This window comes from Bombyx mandarina, chromosome 26 (genome assembly GCF_030267445.1).
Source record: "Bombyx mandarina strain Sakado chromosome 26, ASM3026744v2".
NCBI lineage: Eukaryota > Metazoa > Arthropoda > Insecta > Lepidoptera > Bombycidae > Bombyx > Bombyx mandarina.
In genome coordinates, this window is record NC_143232.1 from 2,292,929 (window position 1) to 2,315,368 (window position 22,440).

Here is a 22,440-nt window from a genome sequence, read left to right on the forward strand (position 1 = left end):
TGCCGTGAAGCAGTAATGCGTTTCGGTTTGAAGGGTGGGGCAGCCGTCGTTACTATACTTGAGACCTTAGAACTTGTATCTCAAGGTGGGTGGCGCATTTACGTTGTGGATGTCTATGGGCTCCAGTAACCACTTAACATCAGGTGGGCTGTGAGCTCGTCCACCCATCTAAGCAATAAAAAAAAAAAAAAAAAAAAAACCTACCAGCCGTGGCCTAAAAAATAAGATGCCCAGTGCATTCGTATCGAGCGACGCAGTTGTACCGCAGGCAAGTCGCAATTTTTCTACGGAAATACGTACTTAACGAATGTTCGTGAATGATTTCCACAATGAAGGAATAACATACTACCCGCAAAAAATATTTTGCTTAAATACTTGAGTTAGGGCCTTTTTATAGGCTTCATTTGTCTTTATTTAAATTCCAGACACTAGAACGAGAAAACCGCCATAATACATCAGTCAAAAATTGTATCGGAAATGGATTTATTTATGGTCTCAATTGTTTGTTATTTGTTTTGCATTCCAGATTGTTAGATTAGTACAACTGTTTTCTATTTTGGCGCGGAGTTCATGATGCATCTGTTATCTATACTAATATTTTAAAGAGGAAAGATTTGTTTGTTTGTATTGAATAGGCTATTTTCGGAGCCCTACTGAGCCGATTTGAAAAATACTTTCACTGTTTGGAAGCTCCACTATTCCCAAGTGACATAGGCTATATTTTTTTTTTGAAAAAAATTAGGGTTTTTTACTAAAACTCCAATAATGTAACCGAAGGTGTAAAAAAATTACCTAAAATATTCTTTACATCGCGTGCCCTGCGAAAATTATTGATGATAGAATAAAACACATTATTATTTACAAAAAGTGTCGCGACAGCATATGTCTAACTATTATAGTTATGCCGCAAAAAGTGTTCTTTTATTTAAAAAAATAAAATAACGTCAAATATTGTTGAAATTTTTGTTAAAGACCCGAGCGAAGCCGGAGCGGGCCGCTAGTCTATACTACTAATATTATAAAGAGGAAAGATTTGTTTGTTTGTTTGTATTGAATAGGCTCCGAAACTACTGAACCTATTTGAAAAATTCTTTCACTGTTTGGAAGCTACACTATATCCGAGTGACATAGGTTATTTTTTTTTCACAAAAATTAGGGATCCTTACTAAAACTTTTGTTAAAGACCCGAGCGAAGCCGGAGCGGGCCACTAGTTTAGATTAAATACAGTGCTGTTTTTAGGTTTACTAATATAAAGATAAGGACCAAGTGTCTATTACTTAGTAAAAAAAAACTAAATGTGTTTAGTAATTCTTGCCAGATGCACGCATAAATCTATCAAGACCCGGATTCCTTTCTAGTCGTTTCTATTTGAATAGAGAAAATACATCGAGTATTATAAATGAAACCCAAAGAATTACCTAATTTCTGGGAGTACAACGTATTTTGAGTTTGTACCTTCCTGCTGACTCATACGGTGAAACGTTTTTGAATGAGAGGAGGACGACAGATCGTACGCATATACATATGCATTAAGTATTTAATGTATCAACAAAACTAAGTAAATCAGGTCAACGGAAGTTAATTGCCACAAAAACATCGCCTAACGATCAATTAATTTACCAATCTCAATGCCCTAGGCCTCAACTATCGGAATTCTACTAACCACAATACTAAAATAACGTGGACATAAATATTGAAAAAAGCTGAAGCGATAATTAAAATTCCCAAGCATACAAAAAATAATGACAAAGACATACAAAAATCAATATTAAAGAACGTTGGAGTTCCGTACATTTCAGTTATTACTTCACAAATATTAGATATACCTAAGTTATTAGCCAACCAGAGTAGCAAAGGTTTTTCTATCACTTATTGTGGTAAAGCTGTCAAAAAGAGGCATATCTTCTGGTAGAAAGTGGATTCATGAACATTTGCAATGCCACGGGTGAAATTCACTGCCGACTGCAAAATCAATACCTAGTTACAGAAAGCTAGTAGGGCTCGGAGGAACATTTTTCGAAGTGTTCTCCACAAATCTTTCGCCCTTTTCGCTACATACCGTATGGCTTTGGAACAAAATACACGGTATTCCAGTCTTAAAATAAATATACATTCTGCCAAAATTTATAAATCGAAAGCGGGAATACATCTTAGACGAGGTAGGCGAAGGTTCCAGTTGCAAAATATAAAATGTACTTAGTGTCTTGTAATACCTGTTTTTAATACATATATATTTGTTCTCCTAACCGATACTGGCTGCTAATCGATCGTGAGAAATAAGAAGTTAACGGAAGGATTAAGGAACTCATATTATCTGTTAAACATTTATTTGTAGAAAAAAAGTTTCATGTTTGAATATTACATTACATTTTTCATTTTGTTCGTGCGTTTGTCACTGAACACCATCTATGCGTCAGATGTGATGTTTGACATTTTTTATAGATTTTCACTACTATGACATTACTTTGAAGTCACAGTATTTTAAATACTTATTTTTTGCATTTAAGTAATAATAAAAATAATTATTACAATTCTATTCGATTCACCTGGTGGTAGGACCTCTTGTGAGTCCGCACAGGTTGGTACCACCACCCTGCCTTTGTCTGCCGTAAAGCAGTTCGGTTGGGACAGCCGTTGTAATTATCCTTATGCGCGGGGACCTCGAAGGAGGCTCGGCCCCCAGCCCGAAAAAAAAAAAAGCCGTAACTATACTAAGACCTTAGAAGTCATATCTCAAGGGATTTTAAAGTCGTCGTGGCCTAAAGGATAAGACGTCCGGTGCATTCGTATATAGCGATGCAACGGTGTTCGAATCCCGCAGGCGGATACCAATTTTTCTAATGAAATACGTACTCAACAAATTTGAATTCCACGGTGAAGGATTGAATTCCACGATTGAATTCCACGGTGAAGGAATAACATTGTGTAATAAAAATCAAACCCGCAAAATTATAATTTGCGTAATTACTGGTGGTAGGACCTCTTGCGAGTCCGCACGGGTAGGTGCCACCGCCCCGCCTATTTCTGTCGTGAAGCAGTAATGCGTTTCGGTTTGAAGGGTGGGGCAGCCGTTGTGACTATACTGAGACCTTAGAACTATATCTCAAGGTGTGTGGCGCATTTACGTTGTAGATGTCTATGGGCACCGATAACCACTTATCATCAGGTGGACTGTGAGCTGTCCAACCATATATGCAATAAAAAAGTTAAAAAAAATGGTTCGCGTTGTAATGTTAAAATATTATCACATTTAAAATGACGGTACTCTAAATGATGCCAATTAACGCAATTACGCACGTTCTTCCTCATTTTCACTGTGCACGCGCTATCACGTGACGTTACAATCAATGCGAAATGTTTCCGATATAACTTATACATATTTCGTTCAACTTAGAAATGTAATTAGAAAAAACTGAATGACGAAGTGGCAGAATAATTGCCATAAATGGCTAATAGATTACGTACAATATGGCAGCAACTCAACCAAAATCTGAATATTGTGACTCGGGAGAATAGCATGTGTTACCAACAACGCCCTAGACCGGTAATGGGCAAAGTACAGCTCGCGGGCCAACTCCGGCCCGCGGAAGTATTTAATCCGGCCCGCCGAGAGCCCGTTCATACTAAATGTTCTAGTCAGCATTTTGGCGCGTAAAATAAAATCTGACGTTTATAATTGAAAATCTTCGAATTTTTCATAAAAGCTCCAATTCGTCAAGGGTGTTTTGAGCTTTAACTATCTCATAATTAACTTGCCATCATTATAATTATCTTGGCAGTCTGTCACAGGTATTAGTATCTATCACACTCCTCACGTCTCACACGCCTAACAAGGCGTAATAGTAAAAGGTATTTTGTTTATTAAAAAGCTTTAATACAAAATGCATTTTTTCTATAATTCTGGCCCTCCTATCAAATTTCTTAAGCTTTGCGGCCTGCCATTAAAAATGTTTGCCCACCACTGCCCTAGACACATCTTTACAAATCCACTCCATCCACTAACTCGACCATTAGATGCCTGCAGCTTTAGCAATAGGAGCTGGCATAGGGACCCCGACTCATGACATCAGCCCGCTGACTTGCTCGCCGAATCTTCTCAGCTGATCGTGATTTCTTATCCGGCAGTAGATACATTCCCAAAGCAGCTGTTAGAAAATCTCCTGCCTCCTAAAACTAACTTAAAAGTTAATTTAAGACCGGCTTAAAAGCTACTCCATACACAATCAAAAGTTCCAAATAGACTATTTACTGATGGTAGGACGTCTTGTGAGTCCGCACGGGTAGGTACGACCACTCTGCCTATTTTTGCCGCGGAGAAGTAATGCGTTTCGGTTTGAAGGAGGGAACAGTCGTTGTACTGTTAAAAGTGAGACTTTACAACTCATTTCTCGAGGTGGGTGGCGGCATTTACGTTGTAGATGTCGATGGGCTCCGGTTACCACTTAACACCAGGTGGGCCGTGAGATCGTCCACTTACCTAAAGAATATATAAATAAAATTGAATTTTCTCTGATCTTATGGATCCTGGAAATGTTCACTAAAACTTTTAAACACTTTAAAACACTAAAAATATTAAGCTTAATGTATGAACACCTCATCTCAGCGTTAATTAGTATCAAATACATAACCGTCTTTGTTAGACACTATGTACACTGTAACTAAACGGATGCAAACAATACCTATATTTCGCTGATTACTTAGCCTAAGAGTTTGACCTAGTTGCTTAGTACGGATTAACAAAAAAAAAAAAAAACCTCTAATAAAGTCTTCATTGATTCAATGGTGACAGATGTTAGAAATAAAGCAGGCAAGTTTGTAATGAACGCCGTTCCAGTGATTGCTCTCGCCTATTTGTAGCGGTTCAATGCATCGCCTCAGATGATGGACGATTGAAGTGTCTCGCGTAGTTTCCTTCCTGACTCTTGGCGAAGTACACTCGAAGATAGATCACGGCAAAGAAACTAACTTTTCAAAAATCTTTTATATTTTGTAGAAACATTTCGGTGGTGAATCTGATTTTGACTCGTCATCAAAATTCAAACAGTCCAATAAGAAACAATATGACATGAAAATAAGTATAATGAGACGTTAACTATGAGACAAATTACCCCCAATCTATAGGAGAAAAGTGGATTAATATCAAGGAACTATTAGCGGAAGAAGCGGCGCGTGGTGGCCACGACGACAACACGCGAAGACACAACAGTTCGGCTGCTTTTGTGTATTGGAATCGCAGCTGAGGAAGCCAAGGGGACCGTCCGACCGTGAATAGCCGGGAAAATGTAACTTTATACTTACATGTATAAATATAACACGAACGAACGATAGTGATTCAGTTTTGCGCGACTGCTTGCAGAAAAATGGTGCAATAAACGTGTCGAAACACTTATGTTGAAAGTGAAGTCATTTCAATCAAATTAACGTGGACATTATCAAGATGGAGTTCAAGTTGCAATGGCAGTTTGTGTTATGTTTTATTGTTATGTCAACCGCTGATAACAATTATGAGAACAGATTGACCAAGCTTTGGTCCATGAGCGGAGCGTCGGATGGGGCGGGGTCGGCGGTCGTGAACGTGACCAGTGCTTCTATAGTCATCCAACCATCGAGCTACAGCAGACCGGAGACTCAGAACAGGAAATACGCTTTCAGACCCAGAGCTATACCGCTGAAGAAAGAGGAACCACAAATTGAGAGGAACGCCTACTATTCACAGGATAATGTGAAGAATTATAAATCTGAAGTACTTTTCCCTGGTGATTATGTGCCGATTGCCACTGAGAAAAGTGGGAATTCCAATGGTATCTTTGGACCTGCGGGGCCCTTCCAACCCCAAACGATACCTTTGATAAGGAATGAGGAATTTCAGAAGAGATCTTTGGGTGTGAATGAAGAACCGATTATCGAGAAACCTGAAGGATTCTCGGAGCCTACAGCTTCAAGGAGATCAATTTCGGGTCAGTAACTTTAACGCATGTTAGTTAATTATTAGGCATTATTTAATAGTATTATAGGGCTACTTTGGGAATATGACTTAGACGTCGTTACCCTTAAAGAGTTTGTGTAGTTTACAAGAAAAAAAATTTAAATTTTTAGTTGAAACATTTTTTATCTTTTGACAGCTATGGGGGGGAGGGACGCCCATTTTGCATGTAATGTCTAGACTTAAACTGAAATAATGATTTGTTCATAGAAATTAAATGATTTTCACGACATAGTGAGCATACCGTGAACTCCCTGAAACCAGTCTTTTTGGCTTTTTAAGACTAGTTTACTACATATTCCTATAACATTTAACAAGACACTTTATTTCAAAATGGCACATTGGGGTTCAAAGGGCCACTTGGGCTCCAGATGGAGCATGAGAGATAGGGACGTACTATCATTTTTAAAAAAATTCATAGTTATATGAAATACGTTCAAAAATACTTTCACCTATAGGCATCTGTACTGACATTGATAATTGCATAGATATTGCGTTAAGGACGACTGATTTTTTAACATTATTTTCGTTGTTATTTTGCCTCAGTACTTTTCTCTTACTCATGCATTAACTGTTGTTCATCATTTTACCGTTTCAAAATCATATCACCTTTAATACAATATCTAAAGTCAATGACTGGAAACATTTCTACAAACCCCCTCATTATCCTCCGTTACCACTCTCACCGGAATTCTGAATGTTACCAATCTTTTCCGCTGTTTCAAATATCTATCATCAGATCGTCACGGCTTAAGGGTTATTTGGAAGTTGTCAGCGAGTGCTTCCTTCAATGAGATAGTTATTAATTGGATGACTACTATTTGTCGTCAATTCTTCAAGTTTCATTTGGAATGTTCATTGAACTATTTTGATAAATTAATGGAATACAAAATCCGAATCAGGATTCATTTCCTTTTTCATTTTGGATCATTACATTCATTTTGGAACTAGTGGGCTTATCAATATTGTATATAAAGAATATTTCTTCCACTGACTTTCAGTTTTCACTTTCAATTTTTAGCTGCTTTTTGTAATTGAATCAAGAAAACTAATTCAAAAAGTAAGACTTTTCTTTCAAAGTGTCCACCGAACTGTATCAGCTTTAGTCACGAGTAAATTTAAACAAATACTTCATTGTAATTTTTAGATGATTTCCCTTCATATTAAAATTCCTATATCTCAAGTTTAATAAGCGTAGAATAGACAAAGAACTATAAGTATAAAAATTGCTATCCGTTTTTACAACTATGTACTTTCATTGAAGATATTTCTTTACATTTTCTTATTGGAGATTATCCATTACACTTGTAGTATGTATCAAGATTGAATTGTTATTTATCTAGCACGCAGTGTATGATATATCTAATTATAGTATTGCTTTCTAATAATTGGTACAATTAGTATGCACGGTAGAGTGGCTATTGTTATTGTCAAAGTTATTTTTTTAATATCGTAATTATTACGTTCAAGATTATCTGAGAGTACGCAATTATGAGAATCAGAAATTTACATTGATATAATGGATTTATTGTTTTAAAAAAGATATATTTTTTGGCGAAGAAGTATGTATAAAATCTTGTGGTACCCTTAGTTTGAATTAGCTACCGAATCTGGAGTATAAACTACTCATTTTGAGACATAAATAAGTCTTTTTTACATTAAAACAACCCTCCAACAGCTTTTTACGCTTGAAACTGACATTGATATTTTGACAAGTGGGTGCGCTTCTTCACTATCACACAAAATGAAATTAAGCAGTGAAGTTAGATAACGCAAGTTTAAAACTGTACTTGATTATGGAAAAAGTTAAAATATGTATTGTTGTTTCAAATCGTACACAATCGCTTCCAGCTTTTTTCTTGAAGCCTCTAGAATAGCATCTAATAGGCCGACGATTGTTGAAGGTCGAGGGAATCTGGCAGTAGGCAACGGCTTGGCTTGACACTGTTGATGACCATGGGCAACGGTGACTATTTCCAAAGAAGTGGACTGTATGCTGGCATGCCTACAAAGGCAATTAAAAATCCCCTGTATCCGGACAGCGTAGAACCGATAATTTTGGTGAACCTAAAGGAAAACCAAAGACCAGCAATGAATGTCTATAGACTGATGATAGTGAATCACATCATTGGGCTGGTCCGTACCTAAGGGCTGTGATGTGAAAAAAATATGGTTTTCGTAGTGTAAATGTCATTTACGAATTACTGCAGTTGTATTGAAGCCATAACCGCAAAACAGAGAGTATCTCCTTTCAAAGACTATTTATTGGGTTGACTATTGGGTTTTTTACTTTACAGTTACCAAAAAGTCCGATTTTATCAGCTTTGCTACATATCTCTAGAATGTAATTAAAAAATTAAAATATTTTTCAATTTCAGATTACTTTGGCGTTGAAGAGGATGAAGATGAAGAAGATGATGAAGACGGCGAATATGAAGCTGAAGGCTTAGAAGGAGATGCAGAACTGAAATCAAAGAACAAAAAGAAAAAAAAGCTAAAAACGAAGAAATTGAAGAAGTACATGCTACCACTACTCTTAGCTTACAAGATGAAATATTTCACTCTAGTCCCGGTCATGATCGGTGGTCTGGTATTACTGGTAGGAGCTACAGGGCTAGCTGGGTTCTTCTTTGCTCTATTTGCAGCCGTTATGGGCCTACAGAAAGGAGACTATTAAAAATGTAATAAACAAAGTCGATGCTCAGAGTTGCCATCCATACATAATTTAAGATGAGTGAATTTCGAATTTAAAAACTATGACATACTTAACTGATTCGTTTTTGAAGTCACATCCAGATAATTAGTTCTCTTTCTTTTTTGTAAACGATTCGTGTTTTGTGGTTTGAACTTCAAAATTATTAAGATTTAAGTGCTCGCGCTGTTGTAAATATTAGATTTCATATTTCATATGTAGATACATTAAGTGTAAGTTATTTATTGTAAGTTAAGTGAGAATGATATTAGTAAGTTACCACTGAAGTGAATTGATAGATTATCAGAAAATATAAAGGGAATGCTTTTATTGTTTTGCCTTTTATTTCTCTGACGCATTAGTCTTTAACTTTAAGAATCTAAATAGTTAAATTATTTTTTTGTCAGCCTCTAATTTTTGAAACAATTTGGACTCAAAATAAATAATATTATCTAAAGGTAAACATATACATAATATGTAACCTAAAGTGTTGAAGCTTTTGAGGTCCTTTGAGGCTATCAATAAATTAAGCCATTCTTTAATACGTTTTTTGAATTATTTAGATGAGTGCATCCAGCACCTTTTAGGCTGTGACGACTTCAATGCGTTTTTATGAGCAGAACTGCTGGTCAGACAGACTATGCGCCATCAAACGGAACTAACAATAATTGGAGGAACGCAATAAGAGATATGATGGGTAGGCGTCTTATTTGGGCGTTTCTAAGTAGTTTTCACGGGTTTTGGCAACGTTGTCTGAACTTTGCCAGAGAATCTATCGAAGAATTAATCACATTAATTGAGTTAAATACCATTCTCTAGTGATTGTTTCGTTCGGTTCCAATGGCTCGTAATAAATAGCGCCGCCTGGTCTCACCAAATACACAACATAACCTTTGCAGCGTGAATATTAGCTTCGTAAGGTACTCAAGTTCCTTGTTTTTTTTTTATTGCCTAGTTGTGTGGACGAGCTCACAGCCCACCTGGTGTTAAGTGGTTGCTGGAACCCATAGACATCTACAACGTAAATGCGCCACCCACCTTGAGATAAAAGTTCTAAGATCTCAGTATAGTTACAACGGCTGCCCCACCCTTCAAACCGAAACGCATTACTGCTTCACGGCAGAAATAGGCGGGGCGGTGGTACCTACCCGTGCGGACTCACAAGAGGTCCTACCACCAGTAATTACGCAAATTATAATTTTGCGGGTTTGATTTTTTTTTTATTACACGATGTTATTCGTTCACCGTGGAAGTCAATCGTGAACATTTGTTAAGTACGTATTTCATTAGAAAAATTGGTACCCGCCTGCGGGGTTCAAACACCGTTGCATCGCTAGATACGAATGCACCGGACGTCTTATCCTTTAGGCCACGACGACTTCATTCCCAACGCATACAATCGCTTCGAAATGTCTTAGCTACGAAGTCCTAATTTTTTTTTTTTCCCTACCTATGCTGATAGCCTTGAGAGGCTATTTCAGCTTCGCCCTAACGTTAGTAGGTGAGCTCGCGGGGCTCAACCGGAGAGTTGCTAACACTGACCCTAGCAAGAGCAGTGCTTCGCAGAATCTACCACTGGATCGGAAACGCGACCCACTGAGAAGATCCGGCGAGAAACTCAGTGGGCTGTGTCTATGGGTTAGTTCGCTCGTCGAACCCTTCGTCGCAAGCGACGGGTTCGACGAGGACGGTGACCGGTGCTTGTGGTGCCTAAAAGCACCGTTAATGGATCAGGAGGATCCGTAATGACGTGCTTTGGGCGACGTCGACGGTTTACCATTCGGTCTACTGGGTCGGGTATGTAATTTCCAGCGGCTACGATGAGAGGGTTCTCATGTCGTGCCGCCTTCTCAAAATGGCGCAGCGATGCCGACTGTAGATACTTACTAAGGGAGTCGAGCTCCAGGTCGTCGTGGAGATCCACATTCCTAAGGAACCAAGGCGCTCCGACGGCTATCCTGCAGAATCGTGATTGAATAACCTGAAGGGATTTCAAGTTGGTGCGGGCTGCGTGAGCGAACACTACGCTTGCATACGTCATGACGGGGCGTATACAAGTTTTGTAGAGAGTTACCTTATTACGGAGGGACAGTTTGCTTCGACTACAAAGCATTGGATAGAGTCGTCCTAGAATAAACGCGGCGCGGTCGCGTACCGTTTTTATATGGGGACGGAATGTCATCCCTCTGTCGAGGGTGACGCCTAGATATTTGACCTTCGAGACCCACGGAATGGGCTGGCCAAAGAGAGTGATGGGACTAACGGCGGAGGTGTTTGCGCGCCTACTACGGAGTGGGATGCTCGAAGTGATGTTCGGAGGGCGACCCCTTTTGAAGAGCACCGCTGCGCTTTTCGTGGGGTTGATGTCTATTCGCCACTTCCGGAACCACTGTCCCATGGTGGCTACTGCGATCTGGAGTCGCCGATGAAGCAGCGACATCTTCCTACACGAGTAGTAGATAGCCGTGTCATCGGCGAAGAGCGCTAGATGGGTCTCCGGAGACCGGGGTATATCATTGATATACAAACTAAATAATAACGGGGAGAGCGCGGAGCCTTGCGGGACTCCGGCGGTCAGTTGACGGGGACGAGAACGAGTTCCCTCTACTCGATATCGAAACGAACGGTTCGACAAGAAGTCTCGTATGATGAGCACGAGTCTGTCTGGCACTCCCATGTTGTACAGTTTATAAATTAAACCGTTGTGCCAGACTTTGTCGAACGCCTTCGCGATGTCGAAGAAGAGGGCGCCGGTCGGGATTTGTTTACGCCTATTTAGTCCTATCAGAATGTGCTCCGTGAGGCGGTGCACTTGTTGTACGCACGAGTGTTTTGAGCGGAATCCGAACTGTTCGTCTATGAGAATTTTGTTCGCGGTAACAAAATCCCAGAGGCGTTTCCTAAGGAGCCGTTCGTAAATTTTTCCTATCGTCGAGAGGAGACTAATCGGACGGTAACTAGAAGTTTCGTTTGTCGGTTTGCCCGGCTTATGTATACCGATAACGTCCGCTTCTTTCCACACCGCGGGAAAGATGCAGTGCGTCATAGCAGCATTTAAAATTGTAGCCAACATTGCTATCAGTTGGACTGGCAAGAGTTTAAGCGCGCGGTTGTGGATGCCGTCGGAGCCGGGTGCCTTCCTAGGTTGTAGGTTGTGGATCGCGTCTCTAACTTCGTCAGTGGTAATGGGGGGTAACGCGTCCGAGGGCGGCAGGGAAGCTCTGCGCTCGACCTCCCTGTCGACTAACTCGGTGTGTTCGGGGTCCGCGTGTTGAGTGCTGGTGGTGCACTGCTCTTGCAGTGCATCGGCCAGCAGCTCAGCCTTGTCATCGTCATCGAATGCCGGTGGTTGGCCTGAAGGGCGTACGAGGGGAGGCATAGTAGCGGTAGTTTCGGATTTGAGAGTCCTAGCTAGTCGCCAGTATGCTTGGTGGGAGGGCGCGAGTTGTTCTAAATAACTATGCCAATTATCGTTACGCGCGTCGCTTAAGCGGGAGTGGACTTCGCGTTGTAGACGACGCATCCGAAACCGGTTTGAATGCGTGGGAAGACGATCGTAGGCCCGGATTGCCGCGTTCCTAACTCTTAAGAGATTCCTAAGATCGGGGGACAGTCTGATGCGGTGGAAGCTGTCCTCCACATCGACTTCTTTAGAAGATCTAATGATCGCGGAAGATATGTGATCGGTAATGATGTTTATGGATTCGACGGTGTCCTCGGGGGATAGATTCGAATCCGGGCCGTAAGGGAGGATTGGCGGAGCGGTGTCGGCTAGGCACGTGCCCAGCTTATTCCAATCCACCATGGTCCTCGTAACAGTGACTGGGTTGTGGGGGCGACCGAGCTGCATAACGACAGGTCGGTGGTCTGAGTCGAGCTCTGACATTGCTTCGATGGAACGCAAGCGCAGAGTTACGTTCCTAAGCAATGCCAGGTCTATAGTGCTCGGACGGAGCGCGATGTTATACGGATAACATGTTGGAGTTGGGGGACCGACTATTTCAAAGGTGAGGTCGTCTATAAACGCGTCGAGACGCCTACCGTTAACGTTAGTACGATGGCAGTTCCACCTAGTGTGGTGGCAATTTAAATCGCCTGCCAGGATGACGGAGTCTCCCATGCCGAACAGTGACTCGATGTCACTGCTCAGAAGGGGCTTGTCCGGGGGGAGATAAACGGATGCGATGACGATCGGCTGGTGTCCCGTCAGCGAGATACGGCACACTGACGCCTCGATATGTGAGAGCGAGGGAGTATCGAGAGGGACAACGTGCAGGGCCCGCCTATAGTAAATGGCAGTCCCGCCTTTGGAGGCGGTGAGTCTGTCATTCCTAACCATGACGTAATTCGCGACTTTCGGGTCGCGACGCGAGGGCTTCAGACAGGTTTCCTGCACTAATAGAATATCTACAAGATTATCGCGGAGGAATTCGAAAATTTGATCGCGTTGCCGCGCGAGTCCGTTAGCATTGTAGAATGCTAACGTAAGGGAATACGGTTTTTCTCTACCTTTTTGCGCCATTGGTTACCGGTAAAGATTTTATAACGTACGCGACACGGACTCGTAAACGTCCATGTGATCGAAAGCGGCCGCGAGCCGCTGTTCGGGGGTTACCGACCTACGGATAGCGTCAGCGAACGATCGCAGACGGTCGAAGTTGACCGCGGTGACGAAGTCACGCACGAGCGCGAAGTCGTTGGCGGCAGAGGGTTGCGGGGGACGGAACGCGGGCGCGGGGCGAGGTGCGAGTAGGGGCTGGGGCGCGGGGCGTGTCACGAGCGGGGGCGGGGGTGCGGTTTCCGTTCCCGCCTTCGTATACGGCAGCGGTTTTTTCCACGCCGACACCGTGGGAACTGCAGCCGGCACGAAGGCGGGTTTCGGCACTGAAGGCGCCGAAGTCTTTGGGCCGACGGTTCGGGGGGCTGGGTGGGTCGGACGTTTTCGCGGAGCCCTAGGACATCCACGGTAGTTCGCGGGGTGCCCTTGCTTAAGACATAGGACACAGCTTGGAGGTTCGGTCGCGGTTTCCCTAACACGCGAGCAATCTAGTGTGGCGTGGTCGCCGAGGCACTTTACGCAGCGGGGGCGCGCGTGGCAATTACGAGCCGAGTGGCCGTAAAGCTGGCATCTGTAGCACTGCCCGGGAGTGCCACGTCTATGGGGGGCTTCAATTGAGATCCCGGATAGGCCGCAAATTGTCGTGAGACATGCGATCTTCTTTTTGGCCTCCGGGGTGGGTTCTAGCGCTACTAGAATCATGTTGTAGGGCTGTTTGCCCCGCCCACTGTGCATCCGGTGCACACTAACTAGCGGGAGGGACTGAGCGGTCAGATCCTCCTTAATGTACTCGATATCTAGCTCTTTTGGGACTCCGCGTATTACTACGCGGAGCTCGCGGTCCTCCTGAAGAGCATAGGTGTGAAAACCTATGTTCTCCTTTCGGAGGTATGAAGAGAGGGCCCTATGGTCGCCCGGCGTTGCGACCTTTATCTGAATCCCATGCGCGACGTTACGCGCATGGGTATAATTAATTTTATTTGCCTGAAGGGCCTGGGAAACGCGGTTCCACGCAGTTTTTTCCTGGAGAATCAGCGGGGGCGGGGCAGCTACTTTAGGAGCGGGCGCGGGTTTGGGACGCGGCGGTGGGGTTACACGGCGAGCGGAGTCCGACTCCGGTGTCACGACTACCTGCGGGCGGGAGGCGGTCGCGGATTTAGTCTGCTTCGTCGTGGAGCTCCGGGACTCCACGGCGCGAGTACGCTTTTTACCGCGCGTTACGGTTTGGAACCCATCCGAAGTTCCAGGCTGAGGGCTTGACGCGGATTCGAAATCCATCTCCGATTCGGTATCGGAGCCTGAACTCGAAACGATCGAGGTCGCGACGGACGAAACGCGCGATGACGTAGTCGACGCGGGCGCGGGGGTGGGGGTAGCGCTAGGCGCTATGTGAGCCGCATCGTCGGAACGTGCGCTCGAACTTAACGCGGCGGCGGGGGGCGCGCGGCGTGCCTCCGAGGCACGGTTGAAATACGCGGCGACGGACGCGGGGGGGGAGGGATTGCCACGAGAGGCCCTATAGCTGAGATACTCGGCCCTAATTGACGGGTACCTATCCCGGAGGAACCCGACAATGTCCCTAGCACTATCACTGTCGCACACAAAATCTTCGCTCATCTTCGGTCTTCTTGCCCGGGGGGGGCGGCCCCGGGACTTTTGTTGAACTCGCCGAAAGGCGAGGCCCCGGATAGGATTTGTAACCCCCCTGTGCTGCAGGACAGCAAGGAGCAGGGGGGGGAATGCCTATGCCGTGAAAACGGCAATCGGCGGGGAAAAGGAAAGGAACCCGCTCGGGCTGTATAGTGCTACAGCAGGCAGAATCGCGAGCGGGGGTCTAGTCTTGAAAAAGACTGTTGTTTTTGGGAAGGGTTAGGAAATCGCTAGCCTGTGAGTGCCACAGGAAGCTGAACGTAGCGATTGGTTTTGCCTTGAAAAAGGCAGTTGGTAAGGGTGGGTTCGCGGTTACAAAACTTTAGCGCACAAAAATGGACCTCGATACGCAGATCGCAAGCGACCAACGGATCGGCACGTCCGCACTACTGAATTGTACGCACGATGTATTCACGGTCACTACACTGTCGAGCACAACTGTGAGTTCAGAGACGCAGCTCGCAAGCGGGCCACGGATCGGAAAGCACGTCCGCGCACGACCGAGTCGTGAGCGAGAATGAAAGTCCTAATGCTGAAGCAAGCTGATCTTACGCTTTACACGGATCTTCATCAAGCAGTCTTTCCTTCACGCGGACGGCTGTCAACGTTAAAATCAAATCCTTTGAAGAGACGAAAAAGGTAAAGGTACACTCTCTCTTAGCTATAAAAATGAAAATCAATCAACAGTTATTGGTACAAGCCATCCTAAATTGATAAATCAAAAAAATACTATTGAATTTTCAATAACCATCTGTCAACCAGGGTGCGTGGTATCACTCTATCTATAGAACTTTCAGATATTGCCAAATACCATGACCGGTAGTGAGCACTTTCAACGAGATCGGCCGCAATATCATTTTCAATAGTCCGCGGTTTAGCCAGCGTGTTTAAGGAATGTATTTCCCCGTGAGAATGAGATGTTTTTCAGGTATAAAAGGTAGCCTCTTTTACTATCTATCTACTACTAACCTAACCTAATCCTATCTCTAAAAAATCGTGTCAATCAATTGCTTGGTTTTGATGTGACAAAAGAACAAACAAAGAAACACACTTTAGCATTTATAATATTCGTATGGATATAGGGAGGATGAAAAATTCTCTCTCTCTCTCTCTCTTCGATCAGTCCTTCACTGCTGAGGATCGTGACTCCGTCTGATTCCGTCAACCAGCTGTCTCCATCGATCCCGTTTTGTAGCCTGGTGGAGTGCGTCGCTGACAGGTATCCCCAGTTCCTCCGCTATTTGGTCCGACCATTGTTTGGGACCTCTACCCCTAGGCCTTTCTATCAAAACTCTATCAACGACGATTTCAAGAAAGTGAAATTAGAATATTAGTGGAAATGCTCAATCAATTGAACCCCACTTTCTTTAGACCCAGGTTAATTGACCGCTATGAGCAATTAGCATGAAATGGTCACTACGGCCTGTCATTCAACGCTTCATAGAGCACTTTGAACTCGTTCTCTCCATATAAAAGTGTCGTATAAGTTAAACATGTCATTTTGCATTCAGTACCGTTAGGAGTTTGAGTTCGGTATTGACTCAGACAGCAGTGGAAAGATTAGAGTCAATAACATTAATGGGACATCCAATACTGTAACTATTGGTGAGTAAATTCAATTTAAAGCTAATTTTCCAATGGTTTGAAATACACAATTAAGACCTCATACGTATTTATGTGGTCATATTTAGATTAGGTCTAGTTTTTAGTCTAGGTCAATTTTTTTTTTATTGCTTAGATGGGTGGATGAGCTCACAGCCCACCTGGTGTAAAGTGGTTACTGACCCATGGACATCTACAACGTAAATGCGCCACCTACCTTGAGATATAAGTTCTAAGATCTCCGTATAGTTACAACGGTTGCCCCACCCTTCAAACCGAAACGCATTACTGCTTCACGGCAGAAATAGGCAGGGTGGTGGTACCTACCCGCGCGGACTCACAAGAGGTCCTACCACCAGTAATTACGCAAATTATAAATTTGCGGGTTTTACTTTTATTACACGATGTTATTCCTTCACCGTGGAAGTCAATCGTGAACATCAGCTGTTGAGTACATAATTCATTAGAAAAATTGGTACCCGCCTGGGATACGAACACAGGTGCATCGCTCAACACGAATGCACCGAACATCTTATCTCTTAGGCCACGACAACTTCACAAAGGTCACAAAGGTCACGACTTCCTAGGTCTTAGTTTATCCTCGTTTTGAAAGTGCTTTGATTGTGCTGAATATTTCTTACTATAACACATTCGCTTGAACAATTCTTCCATAATTCCATAATTCAGGAAAGTGATGCTTGTTACATCACCAAAATGCTGCCAGTCTCCCGAGGCCTGATATTGGACAACAACAATTACAGTATAGTTAAAACTGAAACTATATTTGAATTCGCTCCGAAAAATCAAGATGACTACGCAAACAGATTTAATGTCACGGACCCTTATGGCTGGCTATTCACTCAAGGCAAATTTGCTCCAAGATCGCTTCAAGGTAAGGAGTTTTATTAAGTCCTATCCTACTCTAGACTTAGAATTTAAATTAATATAACTCGTAATAACTTACATATACAATATCTCCTAATTGACGGATAGTTCTTCATTACTATCCTGGTCTAATAAGCTTATGCACACGATTTTGCCTGCGTGACCTTAAGAGCGGTTCAGATTAGTCAAATACCAACATAGATTAAGAATATAATTTATTTCCGAATACGTTATAAATATCATCGATGAAGACAAAGCCTCAATTACATTCTAACAACAATCACCTTGCCTGTCCAAATGACAAGCTATATATGTTTGCGATATACATAGATAGTGTGGAATTAAAGACATTTCAAACAATACAAAGCCTAAAACCTTCTGACGTCAAAAATTTCAACCACAAAACTAGGTGCAATAAAATTCAAACTGCAATGCGTAACATTTTCGTAGCATAAGCGGTTGGCACCATGTATGCATGATCCACAATTGCCACAATAATACAAAGCAGTCAACCTATTTATGTGAACTGAACCGTATGTCATATTACAGTATTGTACTACTATTATTATACTTACTGTATTACTTATTGTACTTATATTATTACTACACACTTTGGAATAAAAAGAATCCGTTGCCAATGTTGTTAACAATATCCAACTGCCCAACGTGATCGTTTCTCGCCGGATCTTCTCAGTGGGTCGCGATTCCGATCCTGTGGTAGATGCTGGGAAGCAATGCTCCTGCTAGGGCTAATGCTAGCAAATTATCTCAGGCTGAGTCCATGAGCTCACCTACCCGTCAGAGCGTAGCTGAAATAGCCTCTTACACCACCAGCGAATAGGTAGGAAAAAAGCTAATTAACACGAACACAGATCATGCTACGTCAATTTCATTTCATAAAAGCTGAAAGCTAGTAAGCGGTACTTACATGCGCCAATTTACAACATTTAAATTTTAAATCATGTACATCTAACAATTTATCTTATTAAGACACAAAGTTAAAAGCTTATACAGTTTCAGAAGACTTAAATACACCAAAAGAACTAACAAAAGATAAGCACGCAAGCAAGAAGATAGAAAAAGAAAAAACAAAAGAACATAAACGTAAAAGACGCGGCAAAGGAAAGAAATGCGTATTCAAAGTTTTGAAGAAAGGAAAAAGGAATAGAAAGAGGGGAAAGTATAAGATGCACAAAAAGTATGTGATGCCGGTAATTTTGGGGTTGTTGGCTGCGAAGAGTCTTCTAATACCCATAGCGTTGAAAGCTTTGGCATTCGTGTCTGCTAAAGGTAAAGAAGATTGTCCACTTACGTCGATTACTTTGCAAGGGAGGGAGTCGGTTAATTAGTTTAATATAAAAAAAATCGCAACCACTCACCATCAGGCGGGCCGTATGCACATCTGCCTACAAGAGCTATAAAAAATAGGAATCTTATATGACTCCTTTTTTTATAGCCCTTGTGAATAGAATAGTACTCATGAATAGTACCTATGAATAGTACTCATAAGCTTCAGAATTACCCCAGCAAAGCCAAGGCACCGTCTAATTTAACCGTGGCTTCCCATAACCATACTTCGTTTAATTTAAGCTCTGCGAAGGTCAGTAACCATAGATTATCCCCATTTACAGTTTAGAAGCATACATACATTCTTTAGTTATGAATAGTTAAATAAAAATATATATATGTGAAAAACAAATAATTTATACACTTGTCGTTCAGTGTTTGCTGTAATAAAAACAGACTTAATAAAATTAAAAATGAACGTTACATCTGTGACGTGTCAAGTGGCAAAAATGAGTGACGATAGATGGACTTCTCGGTTGACGTCATGGCCAGACCTTCGGGGAAATAGAAAGAGAGGAAGACCTAGAAGCAGATGGGTTAACAACATCGAAGGGACGGCTCGTAACTTTTTTTTTTGTTTTTTATTGCCTTTGTATGGATGCCTGTGGATGGAAAAGGCCACAGTAGAGACTATTAGGTATCTTTGGAGGAGGTATTTACCCTCAAACAGAGAGGTACACTCTAATCTAAACCTAAAACAAATCAATTCAAAGTAATCTAATAAAAACAATATAATAGTCATAATTTATAAATAAAAACCGATTATGTAAAATGTTATTTTTAGGGGTGAAATAAAAGGCTTTTTTATTTTATCTCTAACGTGTGAAATCAAGACGATTTGCCTTCGATCCAGCTTACTAAGAATGTCCTACCATTTTTCTTTCCACAACAGATTTCTCTGTTCCTCAGGTCTCATGATGGGCTTCTTCTCAACCGTCATGGCATCAGTTCTAAGTTTGAAAGGGATGTTCGAAAACTCGCACGCTTACCAAAACCGAAAGGACGATACGAAAACGCAAGTGGAAATCATTCAAGTGCCCACCAAAACCGAAGACCATGTCTACTACGACGAACATTACAGGAGGGGGGATCTTGCACCCCTCAATGCACCGCGAGATAACATCACTTGAAACTGTGGTTCCTTCGGACTTCGCGAGTCGCAGACACATTACTATTTTACAATAAACATTTTATTATATTTGAATATTTTAGTGTTCGTGATCGAGGTCTTTTTATTTTTATTGCTTAGATGGGACGGGTTCACGGCCCACCTGATGTTAAGTGGTTAGCCGAGCCTATAGACGTCCACAACGTAAATGTCACCACCCGCCTTGACACATGAGTTGTGAGATCTCACTTTTAACAGGGGGCAGCTATACCGTTACCGTTACCGTTGTAACTATACTTGAGACCTTAGAACTTATCTCAACGTGGGTGACGCATTTACGTTGTAGATGTCAGTGGGCTCCAGTTACCACATAACATCAGGAGGGCTGTGTGCTCGTCCACCCATCTAAACAATAAAAAAAAAGTATAACGGCTGCCCCGCCCTTCAAACCGAAACGCATTACCTCTTCACAGCAGAAATAGGCAGGGTGGTGGTGATTACACGTGCAGACTCTAAAGACGACCTACCACGTCCGTGACGTCGTAAAAATATGAAAGTAGTAAACGCCAGATTAAACAGTAAGTGTACTTTTGTTATAATAATAATAATAATATAATAATAAAAGATTCAAAGCCAAAATAAAAAAATTAGAGCAAAAAAATACTTACCTATAAAAAAAGACTGTACCATTATTGTATAAGTGGATGTCGAATTTGCAACTGTATTCACTGCATTTCTTGTGTTAATATGTTATGTCTATAATATATAAAAATGGATTGCTGTTCGTTAGTCTCGCTAAAACTCCAGGACGGCTGGACTGATTTGGCTAATTTTGTCTTGAATTATTTGTGGAAGTCTAGAGAAGGTATAAAAGGTAGAGAAATATGAAAATTCTCGGAATTAAATAAAGTTTAGGTATTTTATTTATCGATTGAGGCACTATGAAGTCTGTTGGGTCAGCTATTGTAAATAAAAATAAGAACATTTCTATGATTTCAAACGTAAACATGTTGATTATTTACTCGTAAATCCCTAAGTTTAATAAATCATTTTAAGATACAAAAATTTTTTAGAGCGTCAGTTCTCTAGGCACTTTTCTCCAAAACATCTCGATTTGTATGTTTTCAAATATATTGCTTTTATAAAATAATTTTGTAATACTTACCTACCAACAATTAAATTAAATTTAGATGGGCGCTAAGCTTGTCTGCCTACAAGGGCATTAAAAATATGCAAAAGGTGACTATGAACATAGTCAATACCAGGGCTATAGATTGGCCTGACGTTAACACCTCTATCAGCCGACTGAGCGCAGTGCATTCCTTACATCTGGTGCCACTACGCTCATCTACAGAACATTTCAAGAGATCGTTGGGTACGCAGCACTAGCAAGAGTTCCCCTCCATCGTTTTCCCATTTCAGATTCTGATCGTATGTGCCAATGGACGCATTATTTCCGGGGCATATCTACAACTGCATCCTAATCTACAATGTTAACGTTTAAGGCTTGATGCACTGTGACTATTGTAAATAAAGGCTGTTAATAAATACATCATATTATTGTACAAGTTTTAATCTAGTTTCCCAATTAATTTATAAATAAACTGATCACTTTTCTGTGTTCTTGCGCTGTGGTCTTCAATCTGCTATTTGTGTTTTACTATATTATAACACCTAGTGCCAGTGGACAATATGACGCCTTCTGAGTAATTCCATTTTCAGAAACATTTGACACATTATAGGAGCCTCAAATGAACGACATTATTATAGTTTAGTTAAAATATGGCTTTATGGGGATCATAAACTACTTACTCCTGATGTAAGCCCGCTAACTCAAAATCAACAGAAGTAATCTTCAGAAGACTGACAGTTTTTATTATTCACCCAGATTGACTATTTTTCTTTTCTTTTATTCCATAAAAGTAACGAAAATTTTTCAAATAACTATTTCTTCCTCGTAATGCTCAAAATCTGACGACTTCACTGATAATCTTGGAGCTCTAAGTATTATGGAGGTAATTTGGCAAACAGCTCATAGCTCAGGCTATTTTGATGAATTTTTCTATTGCACTGTACATCGGTCTTCATAAAAGCGTATACTAAAAGGATTATCCAAAGCCATAGTGCTTTCGGCGATTTTATCTCTCACTCGGTCTGATACACTGTAAATTCTTCCTATCATTTTTCGAACACCCTTCGTTATGTAATCGGTAGGATTATGATTGTTGAAAAATGCTTTCATCCTTCGGTGTTTCAAGATCATCTTTCTTCTCATTGGACGGGGTCTTCGGAACACCGACTTCTTCTTCTTCGGAAATATTCTTCTTTTTTTCTTCCCCATTGTGTGCTGTGTGTTTTGTATTCTTCGGTAATTGTGTTTAGGTCATTCTGTTGCTTGAATTTGAGATTTGGTTTCTACATTTTTCACTATTTGAAGTTTTACTGTCAGTGACAATGATTTATTCTGCACATTATTCTTTTGTTTTGTAGAATCGAATGGTCTTGTCAAAAAAAGAGTTGAAGTATTTTATGTATCATACTAGCTGACCCGGCAAACGTTGTGTTGCCTTAAATAAGATTTCTAGGGAAATTCTACTGTAGAAAAAAAACCCTC

At 41.6% G+C, this 22,440-nt stretch overlaps 2 protein-coding genes across 2 annotated transcripts; both read left to right on the forward strand.

The window, feature by feature from the left end:
* The first annotated feature begins 4,901 nt into the window (after positions 1-4,901).
* On the forward strand, positions 4,902-9,006 carry LOC114252938 (uncharacterized). Its single transcript, XM_028187629.2, has 2 exons — positions 4,902-5,958; positions 8,363-9,006. Exons 1-2 carry the CDS (start codon positions 5,439-5,441, stop codon positions 8,659-8,661), a joined length of 819 nt encoding a protein of 272 aa, XP_028043430.2. The 5' UTR covers positions 4,902-5,438; the 3' UTR covers positions 8,662-9,006.
* Positions 9,007-17,197: 8,191 nt separating this feature from the next.
* Positions 17,198-19,854, forward strand: LOC149499765 (uncharacterized). The gene is made up of 3 exons (XM_089738807.1): positions 17,198-17,378; positions 18,377-18,661; positions 19,628-19,854. Exons 1-3 carry the CDS (start codon positions 17,201-17,203, stop codon positions 19,846-19,848), a joined length of 684 nt encoding a protein of 227 aa, XP_089594933.1. The 5' UTR covers positions 17,198-17,200; the 3' UTR covers positions 19,849-19,854.
* The last annotated feature ends 2,586 nt before the right edge of the window (positions 19,855-22,440 follow it).